Source organism: Amblyomma maculatum, chromosome 4 (assembly GCF_055883805.1).
Source record: "Amblyomma maculatum isolate TAMU_Amacu chromosome 4, ASM5588380v1, whole genome shotgun sequence".
Lineage (NCBI taxonomy): Eukaryota > Metazoa > Arthropoda > Arachnida > Ixodida > Ixodidae > Amblyomma > Amblyomma maculatum.
The window spans coordinates 83,714,410-83,726,596 of record NC_139347.1 but is presented as its reverse complement, the minus strand read 5'-3'; the positions used below and the strand labels follow the sequence as shown (position 1 = coordinate 83,726,596).

General features: G+C 51.8%; 1 protein-coding gene across 2 annotated transcripts in view; it reads right to left on the bottom strand.

The window, feature by feature from the left end:
- Positions 1 to 12,187, bottom strand: part of LOC146191541 (uncharacterized) — a 187,572-nt gene that overhangs the window by 115,016 nt on the left and 60,369 nt on the right. The window contains exon 1 of one of the 2 annotated variants that reach the window (XM_084602064.1): positions 2,594 to 2,818. The exons of the other annotated variant lie outside the window; for it this stretch is intronic. Coding sequence (XP_084458190.1) covers positions 2,594 to 2,670 — 77 coding nt within the window. The 5' untranslated portion in view covers positions 2,671 to 2,818. Of the gene's footprint in view, positions 1 to 2,593; positions 2,819 to 12,187 lie in introns of those variants that run through there. 2 annotated transcript variants of the gene reach the window in all.

Sequence of the window (12,187 nt, the reverse complement as noted above, 5' to 3'; positions counted from 1 at the left end):
GCTCCCCTAAACTTCGTTAAATCGAGTTTTAGCTGTATTTCAGAATTACTGTATTTTGTTCCCCTCACTGTAGCATATATAATAATAATTGGTTCACAGGAAGGGAGGAAGGTGCGAGTGAAAGTGGAAAGAGAGGAGGAGCAGTAGTGGAAGGCTACGGAGTAATTCCGACCACCGGGGGGATATTTAACTTGCGCTGACATCGTACACACACGGACGCCTCTTCGTTTCGCCTCTATCGAGACACAGCCGCCGCGGTCGGGACTGAACCTGGGTACTCCAGCACAGTAGTCGGGCGTCTTACCATTGCACCACCGCGGCGGGGCACGCTGTAACATGCACTTTGAAAGTTTTGTCCCTGGTAGTTCTGGCCACAGTATTGTTCATCGGACATAGAATACTCGACACGCCAGACAGCTGCTTCCGACGACGTAGAAAGGATTATCTTTTTTTTTTTTCTTTCGTCGAGGGGGAAGAAGCTGGGCTAGGCAAACCAAAACCGCCCCCGAGCAACCGCCACGAGAGAGAAAAAGAAAAAACATCTCCCCGCAGTCCCCCCAAAAATTCTTAGCGTCCTGCTTCCGCATGCACCTGCTCCCGCATATTTGAAAAAAGAAAATGGTCTCTAGTAGGAAAACGTCCCGGCAAGTTTCTGGCCTCCCCAGCAGCGAGTTTTGTGCAGGTGCAAAGGCTGGATTATGCCGTTGAATAACCTACAGGTGTACTGGGCTTCGGGCCTAGAAAAAGGAACACGAGTGTGATGAATGGAGCGGCTAGAGCAGGACGCTGAGCAAATGAAATGTTCCGAATGGCCGCGAGTCACGGAGAAACGTTTCAGACTATCGTTCTCGAACACAGGGCGGGAAAGTTTTCGGAATGTTAAAGTTAATTTCCTGCGTTAGCACGAGACGCGTGGTTTAAAACAGGTAATCGAAAATTGCGGAACTTAGCCAATAACGAGTGGACACGGAGCAAAGAGCCGCTGGGCTTGGAAGGAGGAGATCAGAGCAGTTTCACACCTCCAGTAGCATACCTCACCACAGACCAAGATCAGTCATAAAAAAACTCGGGGACCAGCACACCATTGCAGGTGTCCAAAAACCTTTGTGCCACGTCCCCAGAAATAAACCACCAGGCTGGCGGTTTACAAGAGAATGTGAAAGGTTCGTCGAGCGACGTGCCAATAAAGCCAAGCATAGAGGCGCGTATAATCCGCAACAGATTTCACCACGCATAACAGGAAGCCTTAGCCCGAATCCAAAGGGAGGAAATCATATAGTACGCGTGTTCTGCCCTGCTTCCACAGAAGTTTTACCCGTTCGCTCTCGCTTTCCGTATTTGTTATGTCCTCGCACGAAGGAACAATTTACTTGGAAACAATGCCGAACCCTAGCCGGTTACTGCTTGGACAGACCGACAGCGAACACCCTCAAAAGAAAACACCTCAGACTCCTGTCCAGGAACACTCGAGTTAGTCTGCCATTATCTACACAAAACCGAGCGCTCACTCGAAGCAAACATAGGACGAGCAACGTCCTGCAACCGCATCTTGTCTGTTTCTCTGCGAGCTTTTTATCTGGAAACCTCAACGTCACTTCCCCCTTCCTCCTCTATCTTCTCAGCTCCTGCCCTGCATCTGTCGTCGTCAGCGCTGCCGCGCCGTGTAAACACTTCTCCAGGAGCGCACAACAAGACGTCACGACTGTGGGTGTCCTTCGGCATCGAACAGCGGGAGGAGAGACACCGCTGCGAAGAAGCATGCACAGACGCACGCGTGAGCGAGAAGCCGCGGGAAGCAACCCCCCCGAGAGCTTCGGCAACCAGCAGCAGCTGCTGCTGCTGTTATACTGCTACGACGAACGCGCTGAAGCTGTTCACAGCTGACACAAAACCTGGGCGATAACCTCCGCTCTTCTTAGCAGGCTGCTTCTACCAGCTATATGCGTGTTTACTGCGGGCGCCAGCGTTTAATTATGCACCACCTCAAGCGTTCGTCGCGGGTTTCTCGCAATCAAGGTCAATCTACGATTGGCGGGAATGCACCATAGGCTAATGCTGAACAGCCGTAACCAGAGCACTGAACAGCCCTAAGGACAGTACACGTCCGCAACTGGCGTCAATGCACTGACAACTTACGCGACAATTATCCAGCGATAACATAGCCCGAGTAGCTCAACTCCTGGGCATTGGGTAATCCCTACGCAGGGACCGTGTCGCTGATCCAAAAGAACATTCGAAAGGTGGGGACGTCCCAGAGCGTTAAATGCCGTGCAGACCCTCGTTCACATTCGAACGCAGTGCGGCGTTGCTGACAGTTATGTCGGACGCGCCACTAGCACACGCGCGCAACACGTTCGGGTCACGTGTACTCGGACACGTTCACAGGAAAAAAGTCGCAAGCAAAACACGGGCTCCCGCCCAGTCGAGCTGACAGCAGAACGGCATGTCACGGATTTACAGGCCTGCCGCCTCTGTCAGTGAGTCACACGTTCAGCCCCAAAACTAAAGGAACGTGTTAAGCTATCAACAGATCACAAGCAGAAATGATAATGCGCAGCGAACGATGAAATAAAGAGTGAGTCATAAAGCAGACCTGGATGCACTGGCGTTCCACAGCGGGTCAAAATGGCTGTATCCCCAGGATGACGTCACGTTACAAGCCATGGTCATCGGCCGGAGCACCGGACCGGGCTCCGGGGCAACTCATCAGTCGGTGCGAACGTCGGGTAACTGGATGCCACGCGCACGATCAACGAAACACAGAGCGTCGTCGATTAACAGGCGCGCCGCCGACGCACGACGTAATCCGAGCCGGTCACCGATCGGAAGGTGCGAGCGCACACAAAGCACCACAAACCACCACAGAAACACCGCCCGACCTCGACCGGGGCACCGGCGCAAGGCAACACCACAAGAGCACCGCGGAGTCCGCCGCCGAAAAGCGGGTCACGCGGCAGCGGCACAATAGCACGAATTCGCTCTCCGCAGCAATTTGTTTTTCCTTCGGGAGAGAAACTCCACCGCCGAGGGCGACGACGACCGCTGTCCGAGGTTAGCGACGCTGGGCCGACAGCCGAAGAGAGCGCAGCAGGGCCGTTCCTTGGATCGTCACTCACACACCCCGTACGCGTTCCCGACTGGGAATATTCCAGAGAAGGGGCGCAGAGGGCAGCGAGGAGGAGAGACCGAACATCGACCGCCGCCGGGAGCAGCCGAGGAGCGACGACGTCACCGCCGGCGATGATGACGACTTCCCGAAAACTGGACGCACGCAGCCACACTGCGACTGTGCGCCGCCACACTGCGAGGACCTGCCCTCTCCCTCTCGCCGCCGGTGCGATCCGAAAGCTCGCTGCTGGCCGGCTGCTGCCACGCGCAGAAACCGGGCGGCCTCTGAGAAACTCGCAAAACGAAGGGGGCGACGGAGCGCAAAATACAAATGCGAACTGCGTGAGTGCGTGCCTGCGCGCGTGCTCGCACGGGCGCCCGGGGAGAAGAACCGCGCTGCTTATCGCGCAGCGGGCAAAGCTTCTTTTGCACGCACAGCAGCGGTAGCAGCGAGCCTGTCGTCGAACTCCGATCAGCTTCCAAGGTCCAAGGTCATTCGCCGCACCGTACCACTTGATCAACGCGAGAGCAGCCGCACAGAACACGGCGCAGCAGGGGAAAACAAGTGGGATGTCACACACGAATACGGCCCGCAACACCACCACCGCCGTGTTACATCTTCCTCCAAGGAAGTGTCGCACAAGCCGTCGCAATCATATAACCACGAAAATGACGCCGATGAGATCCCGGGGCGCCGCCCTGAGCGGGGGAGGGGAGCAACCTTGCACGAAGACGCGATGGCTTCTCCACGCGTTGCCTCGAAAAACCCGTCGGCGCAAGCAGCAGCCGTAGCAGACGACAGCGACGACGCGGGAGCCAACGGAGACAAGCAAAACCGAAAGCGCGGTGAAACCGGGAGAGATGGCGCTCCGGTAAACAGAGGTGATCACGCATGCGCGCGACCCAGAGGAGCGCGCGCACCACGACGTCATTCACGTGACGCCACCGTGACGTCACTACCCTCCGGCCGGCGTGCCGCGTGCGCTCTTCGCTTGGAGAGAGCAACAGGCTTGCTACTTCACCCTCCGGTGCGCGCTCCAGCAGCAATCGCGCGCCGCCGCTGCTTCTGCTTTGTTGATTTCCTGACAGGCTTTCCTCCCAATCCTCATCCTCGTCAAGCGCGTTCATCGGCGCCCTTTAACGTCTCTCTCTCGCGCGCTGTGTGCAGACGCAGGTGCCGCTGCAGGCATCCGTCCGACCGCGCGCCAAGCGGCGGCCTAGCGCGTCGCTTCAAGTGGGTCACGTTTCTCGGCGTAACAAACGAGATGGCTTCAGCAAGGACGGCTCGGTTTTCAAAGGCCGTTGCGAAAAGATGCGCGCAGGCAGTCCGCTACTCGACGTGATAACTGCAAACAACTGCAGGGAAAATGCCTTATGACGTCTTCCCTATTCCTTTTCACTACACCGCGATGCTAGGAACCATTAAACACACTAATGCCAGCGTCACCACAGCCAAGCTAATAGTTTTCGAAGCATGCCACCGTAACCCATATTTATGTTTATTTATTCCTAGTAGTCATCAATATTTAGCATTATTTGCCGCTTATTTTTATTTGCTCTGTGTGTACACCTCGGCAACTACGCGAGTCGGGCAAAAAACGACCTTCAAGCGAGCTCTCCTACCAGGAAGTGAAAGCGCGGCGACGTCAATAAACCGAAGGACAAAAACAAAAAAAAAAGAAAAGAAAGACTGCGCTTCCACACACGGCATATTGCGACATTGGGAAGTGTTAATTATTTACCGCTATCACTACGACAGAGCACAGCATATTTCTGGCTCGCGAGATTCCGGCCCGCCACGGCGCCGCATCCTCGGCCAGCCCGCACACGACATAACAGTACCTCGTACACATATTGGATATGTAATGCCAAAGAAGCGAATGTAGTGAGAAATTTACTTTCTTTTACCAGGCGCGGTAGTTTCAAGCGGCCCCACCGAACCTCAAATAAAAGCACAACTAAAACATGATGACGTTAGCTCAAAAAATGAGGACCAGGACAAAGACACAACACGAGTGCTATCAACTCCCAACTTTCTACCTTACTAGTACAAAACTAAAGTTCGACTCAAGGTGAAACTAAGAAAATCAGCAGCACGCATGCAAAATGTCACCGTGCCGCTCGTTCGCCCGCCTTCGCAAAGCAGAGTTTGGCACGCGCTCCGTCAGATATCGCGCACGGCGGGCGATGCCTTCCGCTTTTCTTCTTCCAAGCCGACCTATCCAGCGGGAACGGGCTGAGAAGGTGCGCCACCAGGTCGCCACGGTTATTCAAGGACCCTCCGGCCGATCCGACCATGACGTACGAGCAGCGAACGCTGGAGGAAATTCGCAGAAAACGACGTCGGCCGAGCAACCAACTGCTGCCGCGGGAAGCCCTTTCGCCCATCCAGCCGCGCACGAGTGACATCGATCAAGGTAGTTTGCCTGCCGCGCCGGACGTCGCACAACACATGCCTCAAACGCAAACCGGTATAGGTAGCCTTCCCCGGCGCGTTATGAGCGAGATGGCGTCACACGACTGCCGAGGCGACGGAGAACGGCCCGAGTGTGTGTACTTGTGCACGAAGAGGAACGAATAAGGCGCAAGTTGAGCCTTGGAAGTACTTTCGAAGACTCTGCGACAGGCACTTGACGTTGGTATGCCGCCCACCCGCAAACCAGCAAAAAAAAAAAAAAGGACAGAAAGCTTAACACTGCAATAACTTAGCAGTAGTAATTAGTAACGTAGGAAGAGGAGAAAGAGCCTTTGTAAGTATAACAGAAACATGTCAATTAGCTCGCGCGGAAGCGCTAAAAGAAACCGCTGCAGATGCCAACGACCTGACCCCATATTGGAAACAAAATTCTCGAGGGGGATCGGAAAAGTTTGGCCGGTGCTCCGAAGCCTTCTCAATGGAACGGCATCAAGGATACGATCGTACAGCAACGGCCGCGTAAAAAATAATAATAATAATAATAACGAAGAAGCATAACTACCATTAGCTGTAGAACGCGAATGGATAAGAACTCCGATTTGAGCTGCAGCGCACGGGAGCGCACATACGCCAACACAAGCCGTTAATTACCGCCACATCTTCTAAATTGATCAGGAGATTTCATCTTCCCGCGGCAGTGCCACCTTCGATTCATTTCAAGACGTCTACCGTCTACAATTATTGACAAACTAAAGAGAAATAAGGCGGAACTTAAAAACAAAGCGATGTGCCGACGCCCAGCTGGGTAAAGCGCCTTCCAGGCAGCTTTAACAAAGTAAAATCGCGCAGCATCAGAAAAACAGCGGATCATTAACTGGATTTGTTACGGCATCGTTTCCGCATGGTGTTCTCATTCGCTTTTTGCCTAGTTGCCACAAGACATCATAGTTGTGCTTTGTTGTCACAGGTTGATGAGGTATCACTCCAGTATAACGTAGGCTCAGCTGACGTGACGAACGACAGGTGTCCGACGGATGCCTAAATAAACACTGCCACTATATATGCGTCCCAACAAGTTTCTATGGCTTTCCAGCCAAGGGTACGCTGGAAAGAGAATGAGCCATGTATCTCTCGGGTGATTAAAATGGGGTTCAGCATGGCTGTACCATTTTACATTATGAGAGTGCATGAAGGCATACGCTCCCTCTTACATGAGCGGCATTAGTAGTGGGACCGGCTACATAGCGAGGACAAAATGAGAAAGTAGAAAAGACTGGCAGTGGTATCTCAAGAACGGCAAGCAGCCCCTTCAACCGAGTGGCGGACAAGGGCGCACTGATGCAGTGCCAATACGGGATGCTTGTCTTCATCATCCAGCCCCATAACACAGGTGGGACATCCTACTTCTGCGCTCCGACAGTCAGCGCCCGTCTCGGTCATAGGTGAGTTCAATTTCTTGCGCGATAGAACTCGTCAGTTTTCGAGCGAAAAGCCATGTTTCGCCAAGGTCACCGACGGAGATAATCTGACCTTCAAGCCGGAGGAGCGCCGGGGGTATGTCGAGACGCGCCACAGCTGCTAACACCTCGACAGCTGTAGCCACGTGACGAACCACGTGACTCGCCGCTCGCTTAAAATTTAGTTATACTGGGTTTTATGGCGCGAAAGCGACCAAGGCTATGCTGCGCCAAACACAAGGTTAAAACTGGCGATGTTAAAATGGTACATATCGATTGTTATAGCTTGCTTAAAATGTTGGCGTCTTTAAGGAACTTAAAAATATGCGCAGAATCAAGAAGTGCTTGTTCACCTAAAAGGAGCACGGGGTGTAATGGGACGTGTTCTTTATAAAATAATGTAAAATATTTTTTTCCTTAAATCTTGTCGTTCTGAACACGCAATTAAGATGTGGTTAACTGTGAATTCATCCCCGCACCTTTCGCAGAGCGGTTAAAAGAGTGGGAAGCTGTCTCGCTTGAGGGACATTGGGGGCATAACGCATCGTAGCGCGACGCGACCAACCTGCTCCTCCCTCATCTTTTCCCCCTCCCTTCTCCCACTATCCGCACGCCCGAAGTGGCAGTCAACAGGCCCGTGCATTCCCCATTTTCCTCATCATGTTCATCCACGCAAGCAAGCTTGAGGGAAAGAGTACTGGCCCAAGCAGCAGCGTCGGCGACATCTGCCACCGATTCGACGGGAGACTAACTAGTCGATTGCCGAGAAGCTTACCACGTGCGGAAGCGAGCCGAGATCGAAGGGCAGCGGTCGCTGTTTACGTTCTAGACTTGCTTCAAGGATTGTTCAACATCTCCAAGTGTAACCAAGTGTAACTGAGCTCTCGCTTTTTAACTCGGTTTAGAACAGTTAAACCTCAGCAATGGTTTAGTTACAGTAGGATGATGCAAAACACAGCAGGCAGCGCATAAAGGGAGCAATTGTTTTTTTATAGCTCCTTACAATAGGTTTATGGGGCTGAAACGTGGAGGCTGACCAAGAGAGTTCTACTTAAGTTGAGGACAATCCAGAGGGCTATGGAACGAAAAATGGTAGGGGTAACATTAAGAGATAGGAAGCGTGCAGAATGGGTCAGAGAAATAACTCAAGTTACTGGCATTCTAGTGGAAATTAAGAAGAAATGGGCATGGGCAGGACATGTAGTGCGAAGAGAGGATAACCGATGGTCGCTTAGGGTAACAAACTGGATTCCAAGGGAAGGAAAGCGTAGCAGGGGGCGGCAGAAAGTTAGGTGGGCGGATGAGGTTAAGAAGTTCGCAAGGGTCAAGTGGATGCAGCTAGCACAGAACCGGGTTAAGTGGAGAAATATGGGAGAGGCCTTCGCCCTGCAGTGGGTATAGTCAGGCTGATGATTATGATGATAATAGGTTTGCACGCAGCTCACTGCCAACTGCGCTAAGTGATCACATCCGACGAGGGACCTGTACATTAGTTAAGTGACTCCTACAGTAACAGCAGCCCAACGCACCGACGGAAGAGACTGCGGTGGCATGCGCGGCCGGACGCCTTGCAACAGCGCGTGCGCGACGGCGCAACGACCTTGCCGCGGGGGAGGCCACCGCCGGCGCGCCAGAGAGGGGCCGGCGCCAGCCTGACGCAACGCCTCGTCACTTCCCAGGCCGCCGCCACTACAGCACAGGTCGGCCCCGGAAGGACTGGCGGGACTCGTTCGGGCAAGGCAGCATAAAGCTGCCCCGCGCGCAAGTGCCCATGCAGGGATGATGAGCGTGGCAATGGGTCACGAATGCGGCGACCAACACATGCGAAACTTGGTGCCTACTGAAACATATCGGAGCGCACCTCGCGCCCTCATTTTCTAATTAAATGTTTTTCACCACCACCCTTTGTTCCTTCCTCCTTCAGTATTTTGCGGTCGCTTTGACCCACTCTACTTCGTGCTATCGGATGGCGCACTCAAAGATCCTTCCCTCAAAGTTACGCGCCGTCAGGCTGCTCGAGCTTGTTGGTAGCTTTACTGATGCGTTGCGTTGATAACTGTCCTGCAGGAGAAACACAAACTTCGGTGGCATGACTGCTATATCCACTGCTGAGCAAAAGGCCACTCCCATAGCCCGATCCTGTGCCAGCGGCGTCCATAAAATCTTCGCAAACGTCCTAATCTCATCTGTCCACTCAACTTTCTGCCCCCTGGTACGCCTGCCTTCCCTTAGTATTTCCCCCTTTACAACCACTGGTTACATTGCCTCACTTTCCCATGCCCCGCTCCCCCTGACTTCGACTAACATGTCATTAGCTTGAACTTGTTACCTCTCCACTCTGTTCTTTCCCTGTCTCTAACGCTACCCCTATCACCTTTCTTTCCATACCTATCTGCGCTATCCTCATTCAAATCGCACCCTTTTCTTTACTCGCCACGATTCTTCCACAAAGGTAAGTTAGCAGCACGATACAGCTTTCACGCATCTCTTGATGAGTACTGGCAAATTTTCATTTGTGATCCTAGTCTGCTGATGCATATACCTCATCACATTTTTGTTCTAGTGGCAAAAAAAGAAAAAAGAAATATTCCAGTCAATGCTATTTGCGCTCTGCCTGGTAAGGAGGACACACGTAGAGTAAGGAATCGGCGACATCTCCAGAGCAGCTAGGAAACGGAAAGGAACCTCGATTGCTCGTTATGCAGAGGTCAACGGACATACCAGGTGCTTCTTTAGAAGGTCCAATTTTTTTTTAAGGTAACGAACATTAGACTAATTGTGGCCCTGGGGCTATACTGAGGGTTAAATCGGGCACCATATGATACAGGATACTTCAATTAGTTCGCTTATTACCTGAATATATTAATTACCTTTTTTTATTTCCATTTTAGGGGATATGTTGTATTTGTAGAGTTGCAGCTCGTACTTCGAATAGTATAGCCGAGAAAAATAGTCTTAAAAAAAATGTGCACAAAGGTCCAGAAACATCATTCTGATAGGCGGCTGCTCATCGTAACACACGGCGTGTGACTTATATCGCTCCTCCCAGATATTTATTATTTATTAATTTCAATATTCTCAAGGCCCGGAGGCATTACACAGAGGAGCGGCATACAAAATCAGCCGTAGTCCTCTTAAAATTTTCGACATCAGTGATGGCAGTGAGGTGGTTCCAGTCATTCGCAGTTCGAGGAATAAATGAATTCAAACAACGTGTGGTTCGGCAGTGCGGGATTCCTACCTTGAGGCTGTGACCAATGCGGTGAGGATATATATTATCAATGTGCTGGCAGCCCATGAGAGGCAGACGGGCGAACACGGCCGTCGCATCGATATCCAAAGCTCACAGTCATTGCACTCGCAATCCGCCTCACTTGGTGCTGTGTTTCGATTTGAAGCCGCCTATCAGGCTGCCACCTGTGTGCCTGGCAACCCGCGCTACAATTTCTTTAAGGATCCTTACTTTATCTTCTTTGCTATGCTACTTATCGAAGAAGAGCTCCGGTTCCACAAACACGACAGACCCCCTAAAATAAAAAGTCCGGAAAATTAAGTATTCAGTCAACTAACTGAAGCAGGCTGTCTCTTACCACCTGCGTGCACGTAGCTCCCAATAAGCATCGTGACTAAAATAACTCTAGAGCCAGTTGCCTTTTTTAAGTGTGTGTGTGTGTGTGTGTGTGTGTGTGTGTGTGTGTGTGTGTGTGTGTGTGTGTGTGTGTGTGTGTGTGTGTGTGTGTGTGTGTGTGTGTGTGTGTGTGTGTGTGTGTGTGTGTGTGTGTGTGTGTGTGTGTGTGTGTGTGTGTGTGTGTGTGTGTGTGTGTGCGTGTGTGTGTGTGTGTGCGTGTGTGCGCGCGCGCGCGTGTGTGTGTGTGTGTGTGTGTGTGTGTGTGTGTGTGTGTGTGTGTGTGTGTGTGTGTGTGTGTGTGTGTGTGTGTGTGTGTGTGTGTGTGTGTGTGTGTGTGTGTGTGTGTGTGTGCGCGCGCGTGCGTGCGCGTGCGTTTTCAGGGTAAGACAAAAACAACCAGGAACCCATACCTGTAGCGCACTCTTTATTGTAACAGAGAAGTGAACGGGCACGGTGGTTGGCCAAGTCTTCCTCCAACTAGATCCTACGTCATGCTACAAGGAAAACAACACGACTTCCCGCCAAGCCCGATTTGGTATATATCAGTCTATTTATAACCACTTCTACCTCCCGGACACTTACGTCACTACGCGGTGACTGCAAAGAAGAAAAAAAAAAAAGTTAAAATATATTTACTCAAGGGGCATAAGCTTAAGACCTTTATATGGGCTTCTGCATAATAGGAAACACGCTTTCGCTATCGACACCGCAAATAGCCGCGACGAGGAGACTGAAGCCATTGCAGCGATTAGAGAGCAGCCCCGTCGAACGCGACCTCGGAAAAAACAAAGGCGCTGAAAGCGAGCCAGACGCACGAAAAGGCCTCCAACTTACTTTTATTACGCTTGCTTGCTTGTTTTTTGCCAGGTGGCATACTAAACTTAGCTGTGACGAAATGGTTTGTTCGATCATGCAGAACGGTAGAAAGACTGGCGTGTTATGGAAGCCACTAAAGGACACCCCAAAATCAAAGGACGCATCGCCAGGCGCGGATTCCGTGGAGTAGTAAATAGTACCCTTATTTCCTTTGCACCTTAATGTCGGCACGAACCAACAACGCCTGTCACCGATATGCAATTCGCTGCTGTAACGTACAGTCGAAGCAAACCAACGGATTTTAGCGACAGGTACGCCGTGCTTGCCCCAGCCAGACGACAGCGGCCAGTTACACACGATCAGTCCGGGGGAAGGGTATTTTCGTCACCAGAAACACATAATATTTCCTTGGTGACTGTTCGGTTCTTCAACAAACGTAACAAGCGATGGTAAAACTGGGTACATAGTTGAACAATGGAGGTCGGCGTATTTTCACGCGGAGACCGGGACAACCATGATAGAAAATTGAGCTCAAGAACATCGTTAAATAAACTGCTTCTCTCTCTCTCTCTCTCTCTCTCTCTCTCTCTCTCTCTCTCTCTCTCTCTCTCTCTCTCTCTCTCTCTCTCTCTCGTTAAGAAGCGGTAGAAAAGGGACGCGCGTGAAGGCAGGCGGAAGAAGTGAAAGGGCATCCCAGCAGGAGCCGGGAGGGTCGGGATGAGCTTCTATTCAAAGACAAGTGCGTGTTCCGTAAATAGGCCG